The 24,567-nt window shown below is 36.6% G+C and overlaps 1 protein-coding gene across 6 annotated transcripts in view; it reads left to right on the top strand.

The window, feature by feature from the left end:
- The window catches only part of CDIN1 (CDAN1 interacting nuclease 1), a 221,473-nt gene that overhangs the window by 113,208 nt on the left and 83,698 nt on the right, over positions 1-24,567 (top strand). For all 6 annotated transcript variants that reach the window (XR_004423269.1, XM_033109082.1, XM_033109080.1 and 3 more), the window contains 2 exons: positions 6,621-6,686; positions 7,295-7,400. Coding sequence is in view for 5 of the 6 variants with exons in the window: in XM_033109082.1 (XP_032964973.1) it covers positions 6,621-6,686; positions 7,295-7,400 (172 nt within the window). In the remaining variant the exon portion in view is untranslated. The remainder of the gene's footprint in view (positions 1-6,620; positions 6,687-7,294; positions 7,401-24,567) is intronic.

Here is a 24,567-nt window from a genome sequence, read left to right as displayed (position 1 = left end):
CTCTGGAACTTTGAAGACAGGTTTCCTTGTCCACTTCTGATGGGAGTCTCCCTGTGCCAGGCCCACAGCCCTTTCCTCAACCATCGCTCCAGTTTGGAAACTCGTGTCTGCTTTCCTGGCTGCCAATGATATATTGGAACTATTTGGGTTGTAAGCAACAGAAATCTAATCAAACTAGATTAGACACACGCAAAAGGGGAATTTATTGGTTTACAGATAGATATACCTGGGAAATCCAAAAGAGAGAATTTTGCTTCTGGTGTGTCTAGAATCCAGAAGACAAAGCTATGTCATTAATATCTCCTCATTTTTCTCTCGTGTTCTGCTTTTATACAGTGTTGACTACATTCTCAGGCAATAAAGGTGATCCCTGGAAGTTGCAAGTTTGTTTACTTCTTAGAGTTCGTAATCCCAGAGAAAAGTTGATGATTCTCTTTTGCCCTATTACAAATCTCAAAAGGGCTCTGATCAGCTAGTCTGGGTCAAGTGTCCACCCCGTGACCAGTGGTTGAGGGTCATACATTGCCATCCACCAAATTCACATTGTGCGATTGGAGTGGCAATACCAGACAAGATGAGGTACGGGACAGAAAAATCAAATATCTCACTCACCCCGCCAAAATTAGCTACAGGTTTGTTCTGTCCCCATAGCCAAAAGGCACTGTGGTCAAATCTGTTAGTGTTATTGTTGATTGGCTCCTTGGCACACATGTGCTCACTCTCTTTCCCTCTCTCTCCCTTCTTCTTCCCTTCCATTGAGATTGGTTTGGGGAGAGGTGGAGCTGGCCCTGCAGAAGGGTCTGTCATCAGTAGCTACAGCTAAAAGAACTGGGGCAGACAGCTACCATTCAGCCATTCCTCAGAATTTCGGAGTTGCAAAGGGCTCTAGTAACCATCCAATCCCCTTGTTTTGTTTAGAGGAAACTGGCCCCAGGCCTTGTATCACAGCTAGTTCCTCCCACAAATTGTCCTGTATCCTTTTTCCTCCACTGTGCTGATGTGTCCCTTGTTTTATGACATGAAACCGAAAGAATTGAGAGTGATGTGATGTAAAACATGGACCAGTTTTACTTTTGTTGTTGCTATTCATGTCCTCTGTCTTGACACCCACCAGTGGGCAGGGGTCAGCCTTTCCAGCCTCACTTTGCACCGTCCCAGCTTCATGCCCTCACATTTGTTTCCTATCTTTAGGGCACTTCAATTTTCACTAGTATTGTCCCCTAAAGACATAATAAGCAAAGGACAAGGTCAGAGCAGTCAGTTGTATTCCTTATTAGTGGCTGTGGTAAAACGCTTCGGGGGAAGAGATTGAAACTAATGGTTGTAATGAAATTTTGGGTTCTCTAAAGATTTCATTTATCTGTGCTATTAGTCTCCCCATTAAATGCATATCTGTTCTGTGTACCTTTGCACATGGTTTCCATATCCTAGTAACATCTGTTACTAAAACTTTGCAAACTTCTTAAACTGGATAGAAAAGGCTGTGGAACTTGCTCTTGAAGAACATGAAAATATGCTATACAGAAGTTATAGCCCCACATATTGAACAAGACAGGGTTTTGAGAAAAAAAACACAGAAAAACAAAATACTAGAGTAGACAAGATATACTATAGTTGTCATTTGTATTGATGTATGTTTGTGGGGTTTTTTTGCCCTCCCCAATTTAGTGAAATTGTAATCAGGTGTTAAAAAGATTGTTTTTAATCATACAGTATATTTTAACCTAGCATTTTAGAAACCTTTTGACAAATTCATAGATAAAATGCCATGCCAGACTGTTACTTTTTGTTTTCAGATGTTGTGAACTGGAATTTTGCATAATTTCTCTGGGATCAACTATATTTCTTAAATTTAAAGCATTTTAATAAACAAAAAAACCTCAAATTTTTTCTTGGTAGTCCTTATGCCCTCCTATGATTCTTAAGTGTATGTTAACTAGTTTCAGATGTGTTTTGTTCTCTAACTCAAAATCAGCCTTTTATTTTTAAAAATAGGAATTGTGTAATTAGTACTTAATTGCTTTGGATATTTTGGGTATTTAAAGGAGAGGGTAATTAAAAGGCCAAAGAAATTAAACTTTCACAGTGTTCTCTAAGTATGTGTAATTTCTTTCTTTAAATGCCTTCTAAAGACAGGCCTGATAAGAAAGAAAGACCTGGGTTGTTTTTCAAATTTGCACATCAGTTTTATCTATAGATGCAGTTTTACTCATTTTTTTTTGTTCACTTGGAGAGCGGAGCCTCTAAAAATCAAGAGATTATGTAGTTCATCTTTTCAGGCAGGTATCCTCTAAATAATATCTAAACAATATCCAACAGATGTCCCTCTCCTCTCCTGCTTCAAGATCTTCTAGGGGGGAAATAAGAACGTTTTTCTCCCACTTCACAAATGTTACACATGACCAAATTTAAATATTTGTCATCAAGCGTGGTATATTAGACAAACCAGAACTCGGTGGATATGGGCCCTTGCCTGTGTCTTTATGTGAGAGGTCTAGGTCTTGGTGGGTCACTTACCTGCTCTAGGCCATGTTTATCAAGTGCAAATCAGAGTGTTGGACCAGTAATTTCTAAACCTTTCCCAGCTCAGAAATACTGTGTGTCACAAGGCTCTCATTACCTAAAAGCCCTACCTGTTGTGGACTGGAGGCTAACAAGGCTACTTGTAAGCAAAAATATCCTTGATAAGAAACACTTGAACTGTGACAGTGACAAGCTTAGCAGTTATGAAACATATTGGAAGTAGTTATGAAACCAGAAGAGTCTTACTTTATATGTGCTCTATTCACTGAATAAGACAGGTATACAGGATTTGGAGGTGATTTCATATTGATCCCCAACCATTTGGGGAAGTTATGGTATGAATGCTATTCTAAAACATTGCCATTATTCTTTCCCCACCTTTGTAACCGATATGGTTCTTACTTTTCATATTGATCATTTTCTAATGAAGAAAACGGTTGGTTCCTTAAACATCTAGTTTTCCACTTGGAAAGTTCAAAGAATCATACGTAACCACCTGACCGAAATACTGTGTTTCCCCGAAAAATAGGACCTAATCGGAAAATAAGCCCTAGCATGATTTCTCAGGATGACATCCCCTGAACTAAGCCCTAATGTGTCTTTTAGAGCAAAAATTAATATAAGACCTGGTCTTATTTTCAGGAAAACACAGTATATGCAAAGAGCTATAAGAATATGGATGAAATTTATGATTCTCAAGGAAAATATAAATTGCAACAATGACTATAGAAGAGATAAAAACCTAAATAGATCAGTAGCCATACAAGAAATAGGAAAAGTAACCAAAGAGCTGCCCACCACAGTAGCACCAGTCCCAGATGGCTTTTTCTGAGGTATTCTGCCCAAACTTTAAGGAATGGATAAATTTAACATTGTTTAAATAAACACTGTAGATCAAAGAAAAAAGTAGGAAAGCTTCCCATGAGTATTAAGGAAAGTGATGAAGTTTCTTTCTTTATGATCAAGATGAACCTCAGCAGAGAGTTGGGACAAAGGATGAAAGACAGCAGCAAGAGTTAGCAAATAAAACCTTGAACTTTGGGCCAGGTTTATTGTCTTTGTCTTGTTGATTCATGGGGAGTTAAATCAGAAAATTGTTAAAGTCAGTCTAGGGAAGCTTTGTAGAAGACATGAATTTTTTTAAAATGTACTTGTATTTTATTCAGTTAACCTTTTTAAGCATTAAATATGTGCAAAGAGTATGTCGGTGGTGAGACTGGGCCAAGGGATAAGGTTTAAAAAAAATGAAAAGGAATCATTTCCTGTCCTCAGAGCAGAGGCTTGAGGCTGAGTGTGTGGGAGACCGGCCCAGGCGCCGTACGATGAGGGAGTGAACAGAGAATGAGGCCAGAGGGAAGAGTGTGATGACTGAGTTGTAACCTCTAGATCCTAGAATTGGAATGCTGAACCACCAAACGGTCAACCAAATTTTAAATCCATACCCAATGGTTTGGATAATGATCCTAATGGTAAGGAACTTTTTGAGGTCTGGGGGCCAGGAAATCAGGCCACATGGATGGGGCTGACCTTAAAGGTCTCCTAGTGGGATGATCAGTGATAGCAACTTCTCCTGGGGCCTAGACCAGGTGAGCAAGGCCACTTGTTCATAAATGCTGCTTCCTATTCTTGTGCTGTCATTTCCTCTGAACTCTACCAAGTTGTTCCTTCCTCCTCTCTTAGTAAATCTAGGATGAAAGAAACAATGTGAAGGCTGAAACAGCATGTGTAAGGCAGTAGGAGTTTAGTAAAGAAAGGAGAAGGTAGCCAATACATAACATAGTATTTCAGATGTATGGAATAACACACACACACACACACACACACACACACACACACCAGGGGTGCCAAAAAAATGTATACAAGTGGACACTTTGGTCAGCATTGCTCAAGCAGTAGTTCGCCATAATCAGAAGTGTCTGGACACTGATGGTAACCACTTTGAGCACCTCTTGTAATTGCAGAAGTCAAACGTGACTTGTATTCATTTTTTCTTATCGGTATATATTGAGTATTACAATTTTAATACAGTTTTCCTTTCTTAAAATGTGTATTCATTTTTTTGGCACCGTGTGTGTGTGTGTAAAAGTCTAATATCACTAGTGGTGTCACAGACTTTTAGACGCTATACTTTGGGTAAAATTACTATTGGATGCACTTCATACTGAGAAGGAGGAAAGTGGGGTGGGTTAGGGGGAGAAACCAAAGGAACACAGTTGTACTCTGAAGTTTTCCCCAGAAAGATGGAAAGATTCCCTAGCCTCACCTGATGTTTTATGTCCCGGTGTGGGGTTTTGAGTTTTTAAATTTCACATTATTAAGTCGTGAAATTTAAATCGTAGGTATTGTGTTAGTAACTTTGGTATAATGAACAGGAGGAGTACAGCATCTGCCTTTTAAAGGAATATTAGTGTGTGCATTTGGGTTGCTGGTGACCTTTGAAATTTTGTTTTGAGCTGTCAACAGAAACATAATCATTTTTCTTTCTGAAACAGATTTTAACATCTACAAAGGTTGATCAAGCTAGGGTAGTTTTAATAAAATATTAATCTCTCTTTTTTTAATGTCAACCCAGCTTTTAAAACTGTTCATCAGCTACCTGAAACATAAGCTCAAGGCACTTGAGTTGATTTTAATAAATGCCTTTTCCATTAAACATTCTTGTGGCCGAAGTGCATTTAGAGGATAGAAATTTTTCCTGTCTTGTTCATCTGGTCTGCAGTCCAGTGTTCCAAATGCTCTTGTTTTTAAAGTCAGATTACTTTTATTTGTATTTTCTTATCTGAATAGCTAACAATTTTTTTTTATATATGTATTTCAAAGATGGGAGGTTGTTCTGGATTCTGGTATCAGTCCTTCAAAATCTGGGTATACGATATCAAGTTTTAATAAAATCTAACTTAAATATCTAGTTTAAACATGGGTCTTGTCATTAAAAGGTTATTTATGTTTAAAATGCTGACCTTTCAGGATGTACACAAGAGTATTCTCAAACAGAGTTTCTGAACATTGGCCATGAAACCACTGTCTTGGGCTGACAAATGGGTTGGAAATAAGCTACCCAACACTGGGAATGGGCCATTAATTTTAATCAAAGGTGATGCAGGAAGGCGAATGGGATGCATGGCAATGTCAACAGCCCAGTAGGTGTTAAGAGACCACACAGCCTTCCTTGTTACTTGGTTGGGCCATTAGTTGAGGTTGGGTGAAGACAGAAAGCCATGTCTGGAATTGAATGACCAGGTCACTCCAAAATCTAATGGAGAACTCCTCATTTCAGAAATCACATTGTAATGCCATTAGACGTCAAGGACAGCATTTAGAAAATATCGGAGAGTTGTGTTTTTTTTTTTTGTTTTTAAACCAAGCACCTAGCTAGTTTTTCCAACTTTGTCAAGCTCTCTGTTTTCTAGCCTCTTTTCCTTCTGAATGGATCACTGATATTTACACAGGATCAAGAAATCGAACAGACTTAGGAAAAAAATCTCAGTCTGTTTGCTTTACAGAATTACATGTTGTTAGTGGTAAAACTCTGGTAAATGCCAGAAACAATAGCATACCGAAGGATTTAAGCAGGAGAATTAAGTCTCTGTGGTGATCCCATTGTCCTTGTTCCTCTCTTGTGTTCTTGTAGGTAAGAGTCATTTCAGTTATAGAAAATGAACTTCCTTAATTGCTTTATGGAAAATATTTGCTTTGTAATTATAAAGGCCACTGTACATGTGCCTTACTGTAAATTGCCAATATTGGCTGATAACATTAGTGACATTCACAGCAGTAAAGCCCTTTTCTTTTAATCAGTAAGTATATTTCATTATTTTGAGTATTTTCAATTATAAAAAAGGTAGCATATGACAGCTTGAATTAATGAAGTTTATAATAAAGACATAAAAATGCCGAAGGGACAAAGAGGCATTATTGTATCTATGCTTCAGGTTTGTTAAGAAAGTTCATTTATTCTGACACAGCATTGCATACGTAAGAAAGATATGTATGACTGCATTCGTAATTTTTATACATTTTTAAGAAAGAAAAGCCATTATATTGTTGTCTTCTTAATGGAATATTGTTATAAGTAATAGTATTTGTTCTTCCTGTAGATGAAGATCAGCTCCGTGCAAAGGGTTATGACAAAACGCCAGACTTTATTTTACAAGTACCAATTGGTAAGTCCTTAAATTCTGTTATGTTGGTTTATAGAGAAAAGGGATGTGGTTTTTCCATAGATTTTTGTTGTTGTTGTTGTTGTTGTCAATACCAGCAAATGTTGCCAGAGTAGATTGGCTTTATGATGCTGTACCTAAATGGGTGAAATCGTCGAAAAAGACTATTTTAGAATAGCAGAAAATAATAGGTTCAGAAGAAATCTATGCCTTAAAATCTTTTACGTAGATTTGAGAAGTAAACTTGTCTTCTGGACATTTTGGTTGCTATTTTAAAGTCATTTCTGTAAATATTGCATTTTTAAAACACGGTTCTGTTGAAAAGCCAGGCTCTCTGTGGTTTATTTTCACATTACTTGTCTGTCCACTTACACAGTCTCAGAATAGGAGAGGGACTTTTGAAGACAATGAAAATAAAAGGGATGTGACTGCAGCATAAATGTTTCTTGTAACGAACGTATACGATGTGTTGTTTTATAATTACATCCATAGATGACAGTGAGGGCTAAGCCTCTGCTCTTTAATATGAAGCACAGAGAGGCCTGTACAGAGTTCAGAATTTTCAATCTTCCCTTCCCTTTGCTCTGTGTTAGTAATGCTTTGTCCCTTAGCTGTAGAAGGGCACATAATTCACTGGATTGAAAGCAAAGCCTCATTTGGTGATGAATGTAGCCACCACGCCTACCTGCATGACCAGTTCTGGAGCTACTGGAATAGGTAAGGTCCCATTATTTTTCTCTTAAGATAAACGATACTCGGCTGAAATCTCATTAGAAAAAATATTTTGTTTAGCTGGTAAAAATGCTAGTAGCCTTTGTTTCTAGTAAATACAGAGACTTGATTAATGTTTTCATTTCAGGTAATTTAAACTTCTCTGCTTTCATAATGATGCTTCATTTTTTAAAATTAAATATCTCTGCATTAAGGTCAAAATTAGTATATATGCCATTTTCCATTTTATAGTGATAATATTGGTGTCACTTAAAATATGAATAATAAGATGTGGTGCATATTATATCATATTGATGTTGACTTTTATCCTTTTGATGTGAACTTTATGCTTACTGTCAGACCTTAGCAAATGTTCTATCCTCAGCTTTCTGAAGAGAATATTCAAAGAATATAAAAGACCAAAGCGATTTACCTTCCATAAGTAGAGAACAGTTTACCTATCAGCCTCAGTAAACATTCCCAAAGGCATGAAAATCTCAGCAATTGAGAGAAGGGTGGTGTTGATGGCGGCGTCCATATTATTGCCATATTAGTAATGCCATATTACTGATTACTTACCATGTGCCTAAGTCTGCACATTATCTCAGTTAATCCTCAGAAGGACGTTACTTTCATCCCCATTTTACAGGTAACTAAACTGATGCTCAAAAGAAATAATACACCATACAGCTAGTCGTCCTGCACCTACATTTGTCTTTCTCACTTGCTAACCTGTACTATTCACAGCACAATTGTATTGCTGTTTACAATACAACTGTTGAAACTGTGGCTTTTTCTATTATTGAAATCCCTAGTTTACACACTACACATTTTCCCCTTAGAACAGGAGGTGGGTCAACGGGTAACCTTCCTAGATTAACTGTGTTCCTTGGTCACTGGCCAACAGTAAGAATACAATGAAAGATGACACTGGCCCAGATCATTAAGGAATGAGACAGTAGCAGCATCTGTGGACAATAGTCTTATCTTGGAGAAAAGAAACATTGACAGGCTACAGAATTTGGCATTATATTGTTACTCAGCCTTACAAAAGGCCAGCAGACTTTGCCCGTAGCAGCTGTGCTAAACTAAGCCCACTTTTTGCCATGGTAACAATGATCATGACAAAATGCTGAATGTAATGGCTTTCTTGATTTTCTTGTGTAATTGTGCGTGGCATCCGAGCTTTACTTTACAGGGATGGAGGAGGAAAGTGCAAAATGTTTTAGAAATCATTGCTGCTTCAGCGTTTCCTGTCTTTTATTCAGCCATTATTCAAATTAGCAGTAATGTGGCAAATTGAATTTTCGATTTTTAGCAATTTGATGATGAGTTTGAAATAGTAAAGAAAGCATCATTTTTGATAGTATAGGAAAAGCAATGACAAGAAAATCAAACTGCGTAAGTTTCGGTTGCTAAAGGATTTTTAAAAACTGATAAACTCCGTCATTATGCATTGAGACTGCCTTCCTGGACCCTTTGGTACTGGTCAGGTCTTTTAAGAGGAATAGTAGTAGAGCTTCCTTAAAAATTCCATAAGTGTATCTCCATTCTAAAACAACTAGTTTTTGAGTTCCTATTACGTGCCTAGTATTCACTACTATAGATGCTGATTAAATAATATGTAGGATAGACTTATGGATTATTGACATAGCTGGAGGGGATCTGAGCAATGGGGAGTTTGACACAGTTGCCTTTGAACTGGGTTTTAGATGATTTTGTTGCTTGCTACTTTTTATATTCTAATGTTGTTTTACTTAGATTATTATGGATTTACATTCCCTGAACATGTTCTTTGAATATATACCAGCTAAGTGGACATAATTCATTTAGGGTATGTGGTGTGATAAAGGAAAGCCAGCCTTGGTTTGGAATGTTTCAGGTCATTCGAGGAGGTAATACTCTACACAGAAGTCACTGATGTCACCAAACGTACACAGAGGTCAAGAAATGCAAGTAGTGCTGACATCCAAAATGGAACGTGGTAGCTTTCTTGGTTATACAATGTCGGTTATTACAAACTTACCAGTGATGGGGCATTTTGACAGAAGAACTCAGCCCATTTATGAAAGTATAGGATCCTACTCTTCATATTTTGATTTAACACAACTCAAAGAGCAGTTGCTAAGGTTCTTCAGAGTTGGTAGAAATCATTCCTCCCAATAAGGTAGCTTTTCAAGGAGACTCGTGGTTGGCATCTGGGCTAATGGCTTTATTTGTGTGATAAACCTCTAGTTGACATAAAAACTGTTACCTAATTGTCACACTATTTTTAGGTTGGATTTTTCAATAGTGCTGTTCAATAGTTGTAGAATTATGTCTTTATATAAACCCACTTTCTCACACAAATACGTACAGACCCTTTAAGTTTTAGTTTAATATTTCTACAAGAGTTTTCTTTGTATGTAAATTGATATTCTTACACAGGCTTTCAGCAACCATTGACAAAGTTGATCACACCCTCCCTCTTTATTAAAATTTCTTCTTTTTCTGGCTTCCAAGAGATATGCTTCTGGGTTTCTTCCTGCCAAATCTGCAGCAGCATGCTCAGTATCCTTTGCCGGCTCTTCTTCCTCTTCCCAGCTCTAGGCCCGAGGGCCCTGGGACTCAGTACTCAGCCCTCTTCCCTTTTCTTATCTGCATTTACTCCCTGGGTGTTTCCTTGGAGATCTTGTCGGAGACTGTGGCTTTATTTACTATCTCTATGCTGGTATCTCCTCTACTTTCTACCTTCAGCCCTAATATTTCCCCTGAGTACAATTTTTCTTTTGCCTATCCAACTGTACACTCAGCACCTTTTCCGGGGTATCTAATGGGTGTCTCATACTTAACATGTCCAAATTTATACCCTTGATTTTCCTCCCAAGCCTTTTACTCCCGCATTTCCTCCCAAGCTCAATGACTGGCACCACAAGTTGCACAGGTACGCAAGCCAAAAACCTAAATATCATCACCAGTCCACCAGCAAGTCCTTTCAGCTTGACGTTTATCATGTCTCAAATTGTGCCATTTATCACCACCTCACCTGCTGTCACCTCAGTGGCTGTCATCATCTCTTGGACTATTGCTGTAGTTTCCCAACTGGTCTCCTTACGTCAACTCTTGCACTCCTGTGGTCAGTTTTTCATACCCCAGCCAGAGTGACTCTTGGAAAATATAAATCAGATTGTGGCATTACCCTGCTCCGAACTCTTCAATGGCTTCCCATCGCCTTTAAAATAAAATCCACCACCCCCGATTCTTTCCACACCTACCGCTCTCCTCTCACCTAACATTCTCTTCCTCTCTTATATTTTTTTGGCCACACTGGCTTTCTTGGTCTTCTAGAACGTGCACTGCTTGTTTCTACTTCAACACCCTTACTCTGGCTCATCCTTCTGCTTGGAATTTTCTTCTCTTGGACCCCCCGCTAGCGAATCCCTCACAACATTCAGGGCACAGCTCGTATCCCCCCTCCTGAGGGGGACCTTCCCTGACCACGCAACCTAAAAGGCATCACGCTCAGTCATCTCTCTCTCCTTACTTAGCTTTACTTTTCTTCATAACACTTAGCCCTGTCGGAGTGAATGAACAGACTCTAGTTGGAAACATTTGATACAAGCACCAGTTTGCTTGTTTGTATACAGGCCTTTAAAAGAGCTTTACCTTTTATATTGCTATTTCTAATTACTACATGTAGTGTGCCCCTCATTCCTTTGTAATCAAACAAATTTTTTTATTTTCTTCAATGCAGTCAGAGAGATTGAGTACAGAATATATGCTGCCTTTCCTGCAAGTAGGTCCCCATCCAAGGTATGAACCTTGATTGAATAGCTCCTCAAAACTCTACAGTCTCTACTTCTATGGAGCTAAAGGAAATAAAGAGTGCCTCTGAGAAGCAGCGTTTCGACCATATGTATGTATACGTTGCCTCAAATTATATAAGGCTATATATGCAATTGTATAGAAAATACACACCTATTTACCTACATGTGTGTATAGATATATATAAACACATATCATACATATATATATATCCCCTATACATAGGGCTATATATACAAATTGTATAAAACAACATATTTCCTTATGCAATCAACACACACACACACATACAAAACAAAAACCTCATTCTACTTCTCTAGTCAAAAAAGTGAGTTCTTTAATGATTTGACCTGCATTACTAAGCTTATTTTCGTAGTGAGATGGTGACAGGTAAAGACAGAAGCTAATTCTACAATCTGAGGCCAAATTCCATGCATGGGTTCTAACCTGTGGCCTTTCAAACAAGCAGGAGCAGACATCTCTGCTCACTTTAGTGAGTGGAGATAAAGTGGGTCAGTTTGAATGAAAAATTGAATGACCTGAAATAGCAAAGAGCCACGTGCAGCACATGGACAGTGGCCAACAACTACTGATCAAGAACATGGACATCTCAAGTGCAAGTTCAGCCCTGCCATGGGCCATTCGGCACAGTCGGGCACCCGGGCATATATTGAAAATCAAAGTGCACATTGTAGACATACCTCTCAGCTTCTCTCAGAGAAGATTTAAGCTTAGTGACTAGAAAGAAGGCAAAGTTTTCTTTGAACACAATTTTCCAGTTTAGTGATCCTTGAAGAGATGGAAGGAGTCTGTCCTGCTCCTTGGTTTGAATCTAGGCCTTGCCACTTTCTCATCCCATGACTGAGAGCAACTTGGCTTAACTTCCCTGGGCTTTTGTTTTCTTCTCAAGAAAATGGGGTTAGGAATACCTTCTTCACCATATTGTTGCGAAGATCGGTTATTTAATACGCGCAAAGCACTTTCACAGTGCCTGGCAGTCAGCAAACATTAGTGCCCCTTCGTTTGTTTTTCCTGTATGTCACTGTCTGATGAAATTCTAAGGAGGCATTTTTAATTGCCCGCTTTGCCAGATCAACTCCTACGTGGCTAACCTCAGCCCTCAGCTTGGATGTCATCTCTTCGGGAAACCTTCCTGTAATTCCAAGATTGGGTTTGATGCCCCTCCTTGTGTTCTGCTAATAATTTCATGGCACTTATCAAATATTGTGATTGCTTATTTACTTGTCACCCTCCTTCAGTTAATATTGAGTTCGATCTTATCTATATGTTTTATCCATCATCAAATACCCAGAAGCTGGTGGAATACCTGGCACATCATGAATGAATGAATGAATTAATTAATTAATTAATTTTCTGATACATGACAGGCAACAACATTTTGAATCAGCCATTAATGATTATGTCAGACATTGTGACGCTAAACCACACTGGGGCCAGAACTTTTTCCTGAGGATGCCGCTCTGAAGACAGTGAGAAAAAATGTCTCATTTTTTTCTTTCTTTTTTAATTGAGGTATAATTGACATGTAACATCATATTAATTTTAGATATACAACATGATGATTTGATATTTGTGTATATTTTTAAATGATCTCCACAATAAGGTTAGTTAACGTCCATCACCATATATAATTACAGACTTTTTTCTTATGATGAGAACTTTTCAGATTTAATCATTTAGCAACTTTCAAATGCGCAATACAGTATTTTTAGCTATAGTCACCATACTGTACATTATATTTCCATGATATATTTATTTTATAACTGGAAGTTTGTACTTTTTGATGTTCTTCACCCATTTTACTCACCCCTAACCCCTTAACCCCTGCCTCTAGCAACCACCAATTTGTTTTCTGTACTTGTATCTATGATTTTTTTAAATATTTTTAGAATCCACAATTTAAGTTAGATCATATGATATTTGTTTTTCTCTGACTTAATTTCACTTAGCATTATGCCCTCAAATTTCATTCATATTGTGAAAAATGGCAAGGTTTTTATATGGCTGAATAATATTCCATTTTGTGTGTGTGTGTGTGTGTGTGCGTGTGTAGATATACCATATATATATGTGTATATATATATATATATATATATATACATATATATATATCACATTTTTTTAATATTTATCCATAAATGGACACTTAGTTTGTTTCCATCTCTTGGCTATTGTAAATAATGTTGCACATGGGGGTACATAAATCTTTTTGAATTAGTGTTTTAATTTCTTTGGTTAAATACCCAGAAGTGGAATTTCTGGATCGTATGGTAGTTCTGTTTTTAATTTTTTTAGGAACCTCCATACTGTTTTCCATAGTATTTGCACTAATTTACATTCTCACCAACAGTACACAAGGGTTGCCTTTTCTCTACATCCTCGTCAACACTTACTATTTCTTGGCCATCAGTATGTCTTTTTTGGAAAAATGTCATCTGTCCATTTTTCAGTCTGATTGTATGTTTGGTTGCTGTTGAGTTGTTTGAGTTCTTTATATATTTTGGATACTAGTCCCTTATCAGATATATGATTTGCAAATACTTTCTGCCATTCAGTATATTGCCTTTTCATTTTGTTAATAGTTTCCTTTGCTGTGCAAAAGCTTTTCAGTTTGATGTAGTCCCACTCTTTTATTTTTGCTTTTGTTGCCTTTGTTTTTTTCTGTAAGATCAAAAAAATCATTGCCAAGACCAATGTCAATATAATGCCTATATTTTCTTGTAATAGTTTTATGGTTTCAGGTCTTACATTGAAGTCTTTAATCCATTTTGAGTTAATTTTTGTGTATGATACAAGATAGAGGTCCAGTTTCACTTTTTTTTTTTTTTGCATATGGCTGTTCATTTTTCCCACACCATTTATTGAAGAGACTGTCCTTTCCCCACTGTATATTCTTGTCTCCTTTGTCATAAATTAATTGACCATATATGCATGGGTTTATTTCTGGGCTCTATTCTCTTCCATTGATCTGCATGTCTGTTTTTATGCCAATGCCATACTATTTTGATTACTATAGCTTTGTTGCAGTGTTTGAAGTCAGGGAGTATGATGCTGCCAGCTTTGTTCTTTCTTAAGATTGCTTTGACTATGTGGGGTCTTTTGTGGTTCCATACAAATTTAAAGATTGTTTGTTCTATTTTTATGAAAAATGCCAGCAGAATTTTGATAAGGATTGCATTGAATCTGGAGATTGCTTTGGGTAATATGGACATTTTAACAATATTAATGCTTCTAACCTATGAGCGTGGAATATCTTGTCATTTATTTGTATCTTCTTCAATTTCTTTCATCAGTGTCTTATAGTTTTCAGTATACAGGTCTTTCACCTCCTTGGTTAAACTTATTTCTAGGTATTTTATTATTTTTGATGTAGTTGTATATGTTGTTGGTTTCTCTAATTTTTCGTTCTGATAATTTATTATTAGTGTATAGAAATGCAACAGATTTTTGTATATTGAGTTTGTATCCTGCAACTTTACTGACTTCATTTATTCTAACAGTTTTTTTGGTGGAGCCTTTAAGGTTTTCTATATATAATGGTGTCATGTCATCTTCAAATAGTGACAGTTTTATTTCTTTCCAATTTGGATGAAAATGCCTTATTTTTCTAAAAATCTTTTACGTAGTTTTCAGATGTATAGAATTTTGCACGTTTATTTCATGAAATGTACATAAGTGTGTTTAAGTGTCTTAGATAAATACTTATAATCTTATATTGATTATTTCCTTTTGCAAAACTTCAACCAAGTTTCTCATTTGAGATTTGGCATGGAATGCCTTGAAAATCCTGAGAAGCTATTCTGTAGTTTCTTTAGGATATGCATGAAACTGGGCTCACCCTAGCACTTCAGGGGTCTGGGGCAAGAGTACAAATGGCACGTGTATACTATGTGCCTAAATGCTTAAGGTTGTATATCAAGTTAACAAATATTAAATAAAATATATTTTATTCTTCATGAAGATCTGGAAATTCAGACGTTCGTTAAGAATTACCAGATTCTTTGGCAACCCGGGCTGCATGTGGCGGGGTAGGGATAGGTAGCCTTGCCACATTGCCCACCTCCCTTCTCTTCCCCCCCTTTGCTCCATCCTACACCTGGAAAGTTGTCAAGCACACCCCAACCTGCACCTCCCAGCTCCACATACATTCTTCAAACCATTGCCCTTGGCCATCTCTCGGGCCAGATGTGCACACTCTGGTGAGCTGCCCTCTTATCAGACAAATGACCCTGAAATAGAGGACTGTGTAGGCTCTGGCAGTGGTTTCAGTGCTATTTGATTAGGAAGTTCTGAGGGTCCTGGTACATGAAGTTTGGCCTAGAAAGGGACTGGGGGACAGACATCAGGTGGGCATGTTTCTTTGGCCCCACAGATTCCTCACCCCAGCAGGAGACGGAGCAGAATCCTCTAAAGTTTGGGTCCAGGCCATGGATCCGTCTTGCCTGGGTCTAAAGGACAGTATCAAATGAAGCAACTACATATATCTTCCAAAGGCGTTTCTTATACTGGTGTTTGGATAGGAGGAAAGATGAACCGCAGAGGAAATACGGTTTCGATCACATTTATGTATCACTGAAAAGATTAAGACTGAGTTCTTTGTTGGATTTTTGCACCTTTGGCTCCAGAGTCTGCTGTCCTAGAGGCAATGCTCAGCTAATACCTTCTGTCACAAGAATTGATATGACTTTAGTTCTTCCTCTAAGTATTTTTTTTAAGATTGGTTATTTACTCAATGGTTTAGCGATTGCATTCTCTGGTCTGTGTTAACTTGAGAGGTGAGGCATTTAGAATGGGGGTGCCAAGCAGAGTGAAGGAAGGTATTTTTCAGAGGATGTCCAACATTTTTCCTGTATTAAGATACTTCCAGGAAACCTGCAATTAGCCAAATCACAGATTTCCAGTTATTTCAGTCTTCTTAAAAACAAGGCTGATCACATCTGTCTTAAGTCGGAGTATGTGCCTCAGCAATAGAAGCGCTTGCAAACCTTCAATTACAGCAGCCTCAGAAAACACTGCTGCCGTGTACTAAGAAGTAGTCATCAGCACCAGGAGACAGATTGACTAATAATTAGCAAATGCACTGGAGAGGACTTCTCTAAAGGTAAAATATAATAATTTGCTTTTCCATCTCTTACAGTGGATATGATGGTAACATATTGCTGTCCCATTATTCCAGACAAATACGTGACACTGCTATTAGCTGGGGTAACCTCAAACTATTTGAAAGCATGAAGGATTTTCTGTGTATATAGTACTTTTATAAGAATGATTTCTCATAATGGTTAAGTACCTTTTCTTCCTGCATTTGGAATGTGAATGGCAAGAACTTTCCATACCAGGGAATTCATATTTTCTGCATTGTTCATTTTTTTCAATGTTGATTTAAAATATAAAAGTGAATAAAGAATAGAAATATTGTCTTAGACCTTTTAAATAATATTTACAATAAAGATGGTTTTTGGAAAACTGGAATGAGTTAATCAAAGGATTAAAGGGAAAGAAAATAGACCTACAAGGAAATAGCAATGAATTTACAATTTCTCAGAAAGATATTTGATTACTGTCTTCAAGCATATACAATATTTGGGGTGTGGGGGCATATTGACCTGTTTACCAAATCCAGGAGGCTAAATAATTATTGAAAGGATAACTCTTCCTGTTGGCGCATTGTGATGGAGTTCATGTGAGTCATATATAGTTTAGAAATGTTACCCCAAACCAGACCAACAAGCAAATGCTTGGGTGGCCATCCTAAAAGTAGAAATACGACCATCACACAGAGAGAGTGAGGGAAGAATAAAAGAGATTCTGCTGTTAAGAAGTGAGTCAGGAGCACAGATAGAGACAGGAGCCCAAGAATACAGAGTCCGTTTCTGAGGCTAATAATGGAGATCAGATTGAAATTGATGCTCAAATGCCTTGGTGTCTAGGGCAGTGATTTTCAAACTTCAGAAATACTAAATCACATGGGGAGCATTTTAAAAATATTGACGTGGGCTTTATCCCGGTAGAACTGATTTAATTGGTGTGTGGTGGAGCCTGGACCTTGGGAGTTTTTCTTTTGTTTTACAGACTGTAAATGGTAATGCTAATCTGCATCCAATATTGAAGTCAGCTTCTTTACCTAGACCATCTGCTTCTAAACAGAGTCCTGATGAGAAAAATAACAGTGTTGTTAAGGAATACTGGTTCAGATGAGCAAACATTCCACAGGCACTGTGTTGGTTAATAGGGACCCAGCCTCCACCTTTGAGGGGTCCATAGTGAGAACTGAGGCAGTAAATTGCGACAACAGAAACTGAACCCAGGTCTCCCTCTGAACTCTGTGCTTTCTGCTCCGCCATGTAGCTTCATGTCCGTCACCGTGATAAATCTGTTATAAGAGGCTACTTGGGCAGTTCATGGGTTTGCTAAGCTGAAGTCAAAAAGTTCTCCACCACAGTAGGTCTGGTTGGAGATAATGAGCCAGATGTTCTCTGTTGCTCTCTCAAGTGCCCTTATTCTATATTCAAATACCTATCTGTAGGATTAATATAAAAGCCTGTCATGTAGACCCATGCATCCAGAATATAATAACTCCTAAATTGTTGGATTTGAACTCCACAGAATAAGAGACGGGTTTTTTTTTGGCTGTGGTCCCAAAAAAGTAAGCATGCAGAAAAGTAAATCTTTTAATAAATAACGTTTTTAAAAACACCTATAATGAGATATAATTGACATGCAATGATCTGCTCAGATTTAAACTGTACAATTTGACAAATTTTGACATGTGTATATAAACTTAAAAAACTATCACCATGACAAAGACAGTGAACATACTTATCACTCCCCAAAGTTCCTTGTACTCCTTGATAATCCGTCCTCTTAGCTCCTTCCGTTCGCTGTGCACCTAGGCAACCACTGATCAGCTTTCTGTCATGATAGATTACTGTACATTTTCTAGCATTTTCTGTAAATGGAATCATACAGCATGTACTCTTTTGTTTGGCTTTTTTACTCAGCCTTATTATTTCAGTATTTATCCATGCTATTGACAATATCAGTAGTTCATTTTGAGTATTGCTGAGAAGTATTCAGTTGACTTTTTTTCAGATAAACTTATTTGTTTATCTGTTCACCTGTGGATGGCCTTGTATGTTGTTTCTAGTTCTGGCTATTAGTTATGAAGCTCCTGTGAATAGTCGTGTAAAAAATCTTTGTATGGTTTCATTTCTCTTGGCAAACAACTAGGAATGAAATGGCCTGGACATATAGTAAGAGTATGTGGACCTTTTTATGAAATAATTAAACTTTTTCAAAGTGGTTATGCCCTTTTACATTCCCATCAGCTGTTCATGTGAGTTCCCCCGTCCTCCCCATCTCTTGGTACGGTCAGTCTTTTTAACTTCAGACTTCCGAATAATTGTGTAGCAGTATCTCACTATGATTTTAATTTGTATTTCTGTGATGACAAATGATATTAAGAATGTTTTCATATGCTTATTTCTAACAATTTTTCTCTTTGCAGCAGGGCTGTTCAAATCTTAGGCTCATTTTTTTAAGCATTTTCTTACTGAGTTTTGGTAGTTTTAAAAAATATTCTTCATGTAAGTTGTTTATCAGATACAAGTATGTGGTCAGAAATACTGTCGCCTAGATTGTGGCTTGTCTTTTCATTTTCTTAACAGTGGATTTCAAGCTCAGAAGTTTTTAACTTTAATAAAGTTTATTTTACCAACTTTTTCTTTTATGAATTATGCTTTTTCTGTCATATCTAAGAAATCTTAAAGATTTAAAGTGCTAAAGAAATCACAAAGATGTTCCCCTTGTTTTTTCTAAATATTTATAAATTTACATTTAGGTCTAACATCCATTTTCAGTTGATTTTTATACATGGTGTAATTTATGGATTGAAGTTCATTTTCTTGCATATGGACATCCAGTTATGCCAGAACAATTTTTTGGACTAAATAGCTTTTGAACGTTCATCAAAAATCATTTGATCATATATGTGTGGGACTTTTTCTGAATTCTCTATTTTATTCTATCCATCAGTTTGTCCATCTTTACATCAATTCTACATTGTCTTGATCAGTGTAAAATTATAATTTTGAAAACAAATAGTATAAGTCCTTCAACTTTGTTTTTCTTTTTCACTGTTATTTTTGTCTATTCTAGGTCCTTTGCATTGCCATATGAATTTTAGAATCAGCTTATAAATTTCTAAAAAAAATTCTGAGATTCTGATTGTGATCAAGTTGGAAGGAACTGATATCTTAATTTATATTGAGTCTACTAATCCATCTCTTCATTTATGTCTTTTAATATTTTTCTCAATGCCCTATAGTTTTCAGTGTACACATCTCTGAAATTTTTTTTGTCAGATCAATCCCTCTAAATTTTATATTTCTTGATTCTATTGGAAGAGGTACTTTTTGTTTCTATTTCCAGTTGTTCATGTTACTATGAATAAATACAATTGTTTTGTGTATTGATCTTGTATCTTGCAACTGTACAAAACTCATTTATTAATACTTTACCTTTTTCGTAGACAGCATAGAATTTTCTGTATAGACAAATGTGTCATTTGTGAATAAAGACAGTTTTGCTTTTTTCATTTGGGCACTTTGTTTTTTTTGTTTTGTTTTGTTTTGTTTTGTTTTGTTTTTAGCTAACTTCACTGGCAAGAATCTCCTGTACAAAGGGGGAAAGGCATTCAATCTTTTCACCATTAAGAATAATATTAGCTATAGGTTTTTTGTAGCTCCCCTTTATCAGATTGGGGAAACTGCCTTCTATTCATAGTTTGCTTAGATTTCTTATTAAAAATAGATGCTGTGTTTTGTCAGATGCTTTTTATGCATCTACTAAAATGATCATATAGGTTGTTTTTGGGTTTTTTTATTAATTGGTTACTATGTTGAGTTACAGTGACTGATTCTTGAATGTCATACCAACCTTGCATCCCTGGGATAAACCCCACTGGTCATGAAGCAATATCCTTTTTTATATATTGTTGTATCTTATTTGCTAAAATTTTTAAAGAATTTTTGCATCTGTGTTCATGAGTGATATTGGTCTGTGACTTATTTTTTCCTTCTTAAGTCTTTGTCTGGTTTTGGCATTAGAGTAATGCTGGCCTCATAGTATGAGTTGGGAAGTAACCCTTCCTGTTCAATTTTCTTAAAAAGTTTTTGTAATATTATTATTTCTTCCTTAAATATAAGATAGAATTCTCCAGTCAAACCATCTAGGCCTATTTTCTTGTTGGAAGATTTTTTTAATACAGTATCAGTTTCTTTAAAACATGTAAGGATTCAAGTTATCTATTTGATTTTCTTGAGTGAACTTTGGTACTTTGTCTTTCAAAAAGTTTGTTCATTTCATTTAAGTTGTGTAATGTATTTTCAAAAACTTGTTCAAAATATTCCTTTATGCTTTTAAATATCTGTAGAATCTGTAGTGATATCACCATTCTCATCCCTGATATCGATAATTTTATCTACTTTTCCAGATCAGTCTGCCTAGAGGTTTATCAATTTTATGGGTCTTCTGAAAGAACGAATATCTAGTTTTATTGATTTTTTTCTATTGATTTTATTTTTTCCCTTTCATTGATTTCTACTCTGATTTGTATTATTTCTTTTATTTTGTTTCAGTTTGATTTTGCTCTTCTTTTTATAGTTTCCTAAGGTGGAAGACTGAGGTTATTGATTTGAAATCATTTTTTTCCAATATAGGCAGTTTAGTGCTGTATATTTGCCTCAAAGTGTTGCTATAGCTGTATTCTACAAAATTTTATATTTTGTGTTTTCAACTTTTTTTATTCCAAATATTTTCTAATTTTTCTTTTCATTTTTTTTTTCTTTGACACAGGCTGTTTAGCATTATGCTGTTTTGTTCCTAGATATCTGGAAAATTTTCGCACATCTTTCTGTTACTGGTTTCTAATTTAATTCCACTGAGGTCAGAAACAAACTTGAATTCATTTGAAGTTCTTAAGATTTGTTTTATGGCAAAATCTAACTGCCTGGTTTTCCCATTCTCCCAGCTGTATCTCGTCAACTCACAAAGAGAACACTGGGCTTCATCTAGGTTTCTCCTCCCCTCCTTGCAGCCTGAAAACCCGCTCCCCACAACAAGCTTGGGAAGTCAAAGCACTCACGTCTTTTGTTTCCCATCTCTCAGACATCGTTGCCCCTCACTGCTTGATGTCCATTGTTATCTATTCAGTTTGCTTTTTAAGTTATTTCCAGCAGGAGGATAAACCAGTCCTTTTCCTGTCATCTTGGCTCCAAGTAGATGTCTCTTAATTAGTTTTTATCACATAACTTAACACCTTATAAACCAGTTTGTCTTGTTCAACATTAACCTTGTATCTATCTTATTTATGCTATGTAATTATAGACTTCACTGTCATCATAAATAAATTTCCTTAAGCATCAACTATGAATAGAATAATCTGTGAGAGAGTACTGTATAAACCGTAAGGTTTATTTTTTGATATTTATCTCTCAAACAGGCATACATATATTCTACCTCTCTTGCTCTCAGATTCCTGAGAATTGGAATAGGATTTTCACTCATTGCTTTCTGCCCATGAAAAGGGAAGGTTTTTGGTATGGTTAAGGCCAAAGACTAGATAATAAGCCTATGGTTGTTAGAAAGCAGCTTTCTTTGGTCATCTTTTGAAAGCACTCACTATGGGCTTCTGCTGCCTCTTGGACTAAGATAAGCTGGCTGTCGGTGGTGCGATATAGCCCTGTTCACAGCAGTTACGCCTTTTCTCTCCCTCTACATATAAGAGATGTGTTTTTCATGGGGTTTTTTTATTATTATTATAATCTTCTGCTCTTAGATATCATTCAAGAGTCTCCTTGGATGGGAGACTTAATAGTTGATGAGGCTGCATTGCTCTAGTTTGCCCTTGCTCGTTTTCTTCTCATACATGTAGAGTATAGAAAATGAGCCACAAATACAATTTGCATGTCTCCTTCTCTTCTCATAAAACAAATCTATATGCAATATAGATTTGTTACAATAGCAATGGTAAACGTCCTTTACTTCTCTTTCTAATTGACTCTCAAAATCATATTCACGTAAAAACTAAACTATGAATTCTATTTATCCATTAACACAAACAACTTACATTCTCGTGCTTTCTTGCTCTCTCCTTCATAGTTTTAGTTTACTCTTATGATGTGAGTGAATTCCATTCTCTTGGTTTACTCCCTTTCCTACCTTAATCACTAACATTGAGATGTTTCCTGTGTTTTGGTCACCCTTATTTTCTCACATAGGTTGTACCAGCAAGGAATCTTGTCTATCTTTTCCTGCTTCTCTTTATATATTCATTTTTGCCATTCCCTTCCCTTTTGTAGCTGGCAGCTTTGCTAACCATCACCACCTCCTCATTTAAAATCTAGTCCTATAGCTTCCCTGATAGCTCATTCCAAGTGATCATAAATTCAAACATCATACAAAATTCCTTTGTTTAGTAATGCTTGTCAACTTATGTAAATTTGAGGCTATCACAGTTGTCCGTGATAATGTCAGCTGTAATACTTTCACAACCCTATACCAATTATGAAAGTAAGGAAAAGTAACTCTGGTTGTGTGCGTAGGCCAGGTGTGCAAAACCATATTAAACTCAACACTAGACCAAAATATTTTTTCAACTACAATTGCCTTTCATTGTTTTAATGTGCAATGAATATTTTTACTATGACATATTCCTAATTCCACAGGTTCTAGCAAAGTGGTCCATCAGTAGTTACATAGATATATGACTGAATTCAGTAGATATATTGAGTTCCTTCTAGGTAGAGGCAGTATACTATGCATTTCAGAGCATATAGAGATGAGCAAACCCTAATTTGCCTGCGAAGAATTTAATCCAATCTAATAAAGAAACAAAGCTTGTATCTTAATTAGACATAGATCACAAAAATAACTGACACTGAACACCAACAATGTTCAAGGCACTGGTTTAAGCACTTACCTGTATTGGGGGCGCCAAAAAAATGTATACAAATGGACACTTTGATCAACATTTCTCAAGCAATAGTTCGTGGTAATCAGAAGTGTCTGGACACTGATGGTAACCACTTTGAGCACCTCTTTTAATTGCAGAAGTCAAACGTGACTTGTACTCATCTTTTGTTATCGGTATATATTATTACAATTTTAATAGTCTTTTCGTTTCTTAACATGTGTATACATTTTTTTGGGCACCCTCTGTATTATCTCTTTAAACCACATAACAGTCCTATGAGGTAGATGCTAGTATTTTATCCTCATTTCATATGAGAAAGTTGAGCCATGGAAAGGTTAAGTGCCCAGGTAACAGTGACAGAGCTGGAAAGTCAGGAGAAGTTTTTAAGTTGAAGTATGGCATGATCCAGGACCGAACTTTAGTGTGGATATTCTGGTAGCAATGCCTCGAGTACACAGAAACAAGAAGCTGGCGATAGGAACACAACTGTTCTTACAGTCATCCATTGTGAAATAATCCATTAATTCCCATAAATTACAGTGGTGGTAGTGGAAATAGAAGGAGACTGTATAGACATACAGAGATAATAAAGACAGGATTTATAGAATTTGGCGAGCAACTAAGTGTTGTTGTATTGGGGGATGTGGAACAGAGATAACTTTGAGGTTTTGATGTTGGTGATGGGGACAACAAAGATACTATTAAGTAACTGAGAGGGGAAAATAGTCTAGGTAAGTGATAACTTCAGTTGCAATATTTCAAGATGTCCAAAGGCAACTGGATTGTGCGGTAGGAGTCCAAGTGATGGATCAGAGATAGATTGATTTAGGGCTCATTCACAGTAAAAATAGGTGAAATAAATTTTCACAGAGGTGGGGAATAGAAAAGTGCCTATTTTTATGAACAGGGAGAGAGAAAAGATAACTGTGATATAATGGCATCCATACTGAAGTTTAGAGAATTGATTAACAATAAGTATTGCTCTTACAGTGAATGAAATTATTTCTAAATTCACTCATCCCAAACTTCATCTCTCACATGTAAACGATTGTAAAGTAGTTTTGGTCTACCTGTATTGAATCTGATTAGTTGGAGTAGTGATAGTTAACCTAAGATCACTTTCTGTCATGAGTTACATGGGTTTAGAAAGTTGTACCAAAATGTGAGAACCCAGGGCTTTTAACAGTCGCACTTGAAAGAAACCTTGGGAGTTGCATTTGTCAAGTAGCTAGGAAAACCATTCATGCATACCCCCACGTCCAAAGCTCCATCGGCAGCCCGCACATAAAGAAATAAAAGGTCATTCTTCTTCCTGTGGTGTGATGGTTTGTTGACATATTTTGACACACCAGTACAATGCTGAGAGGATCTGAC

This window comes from Rhinolophus ferrumequinum, chromosome 6 (genome assembly GCF_004115265.2).
Source record: "Rhinolophus ferrumequinum isolate MPI-CBG mRhiFer1 chromosome 6, mRhiFer1_v1.p, whole genome shotgun sequence".
NCBI classification, from domain to species: Eukaryota; Metazoa; Chordata; class Mammalia; order Chiroptera; family Rhinolophidae; genus Rhinolophus; species Rhinolophus ferrumequinum.
The sequence above is the reverse complement of the archived record's forward strand: the minus strand, read 5'-3'. Positions and strand labels throughout refer to the sequence as shown.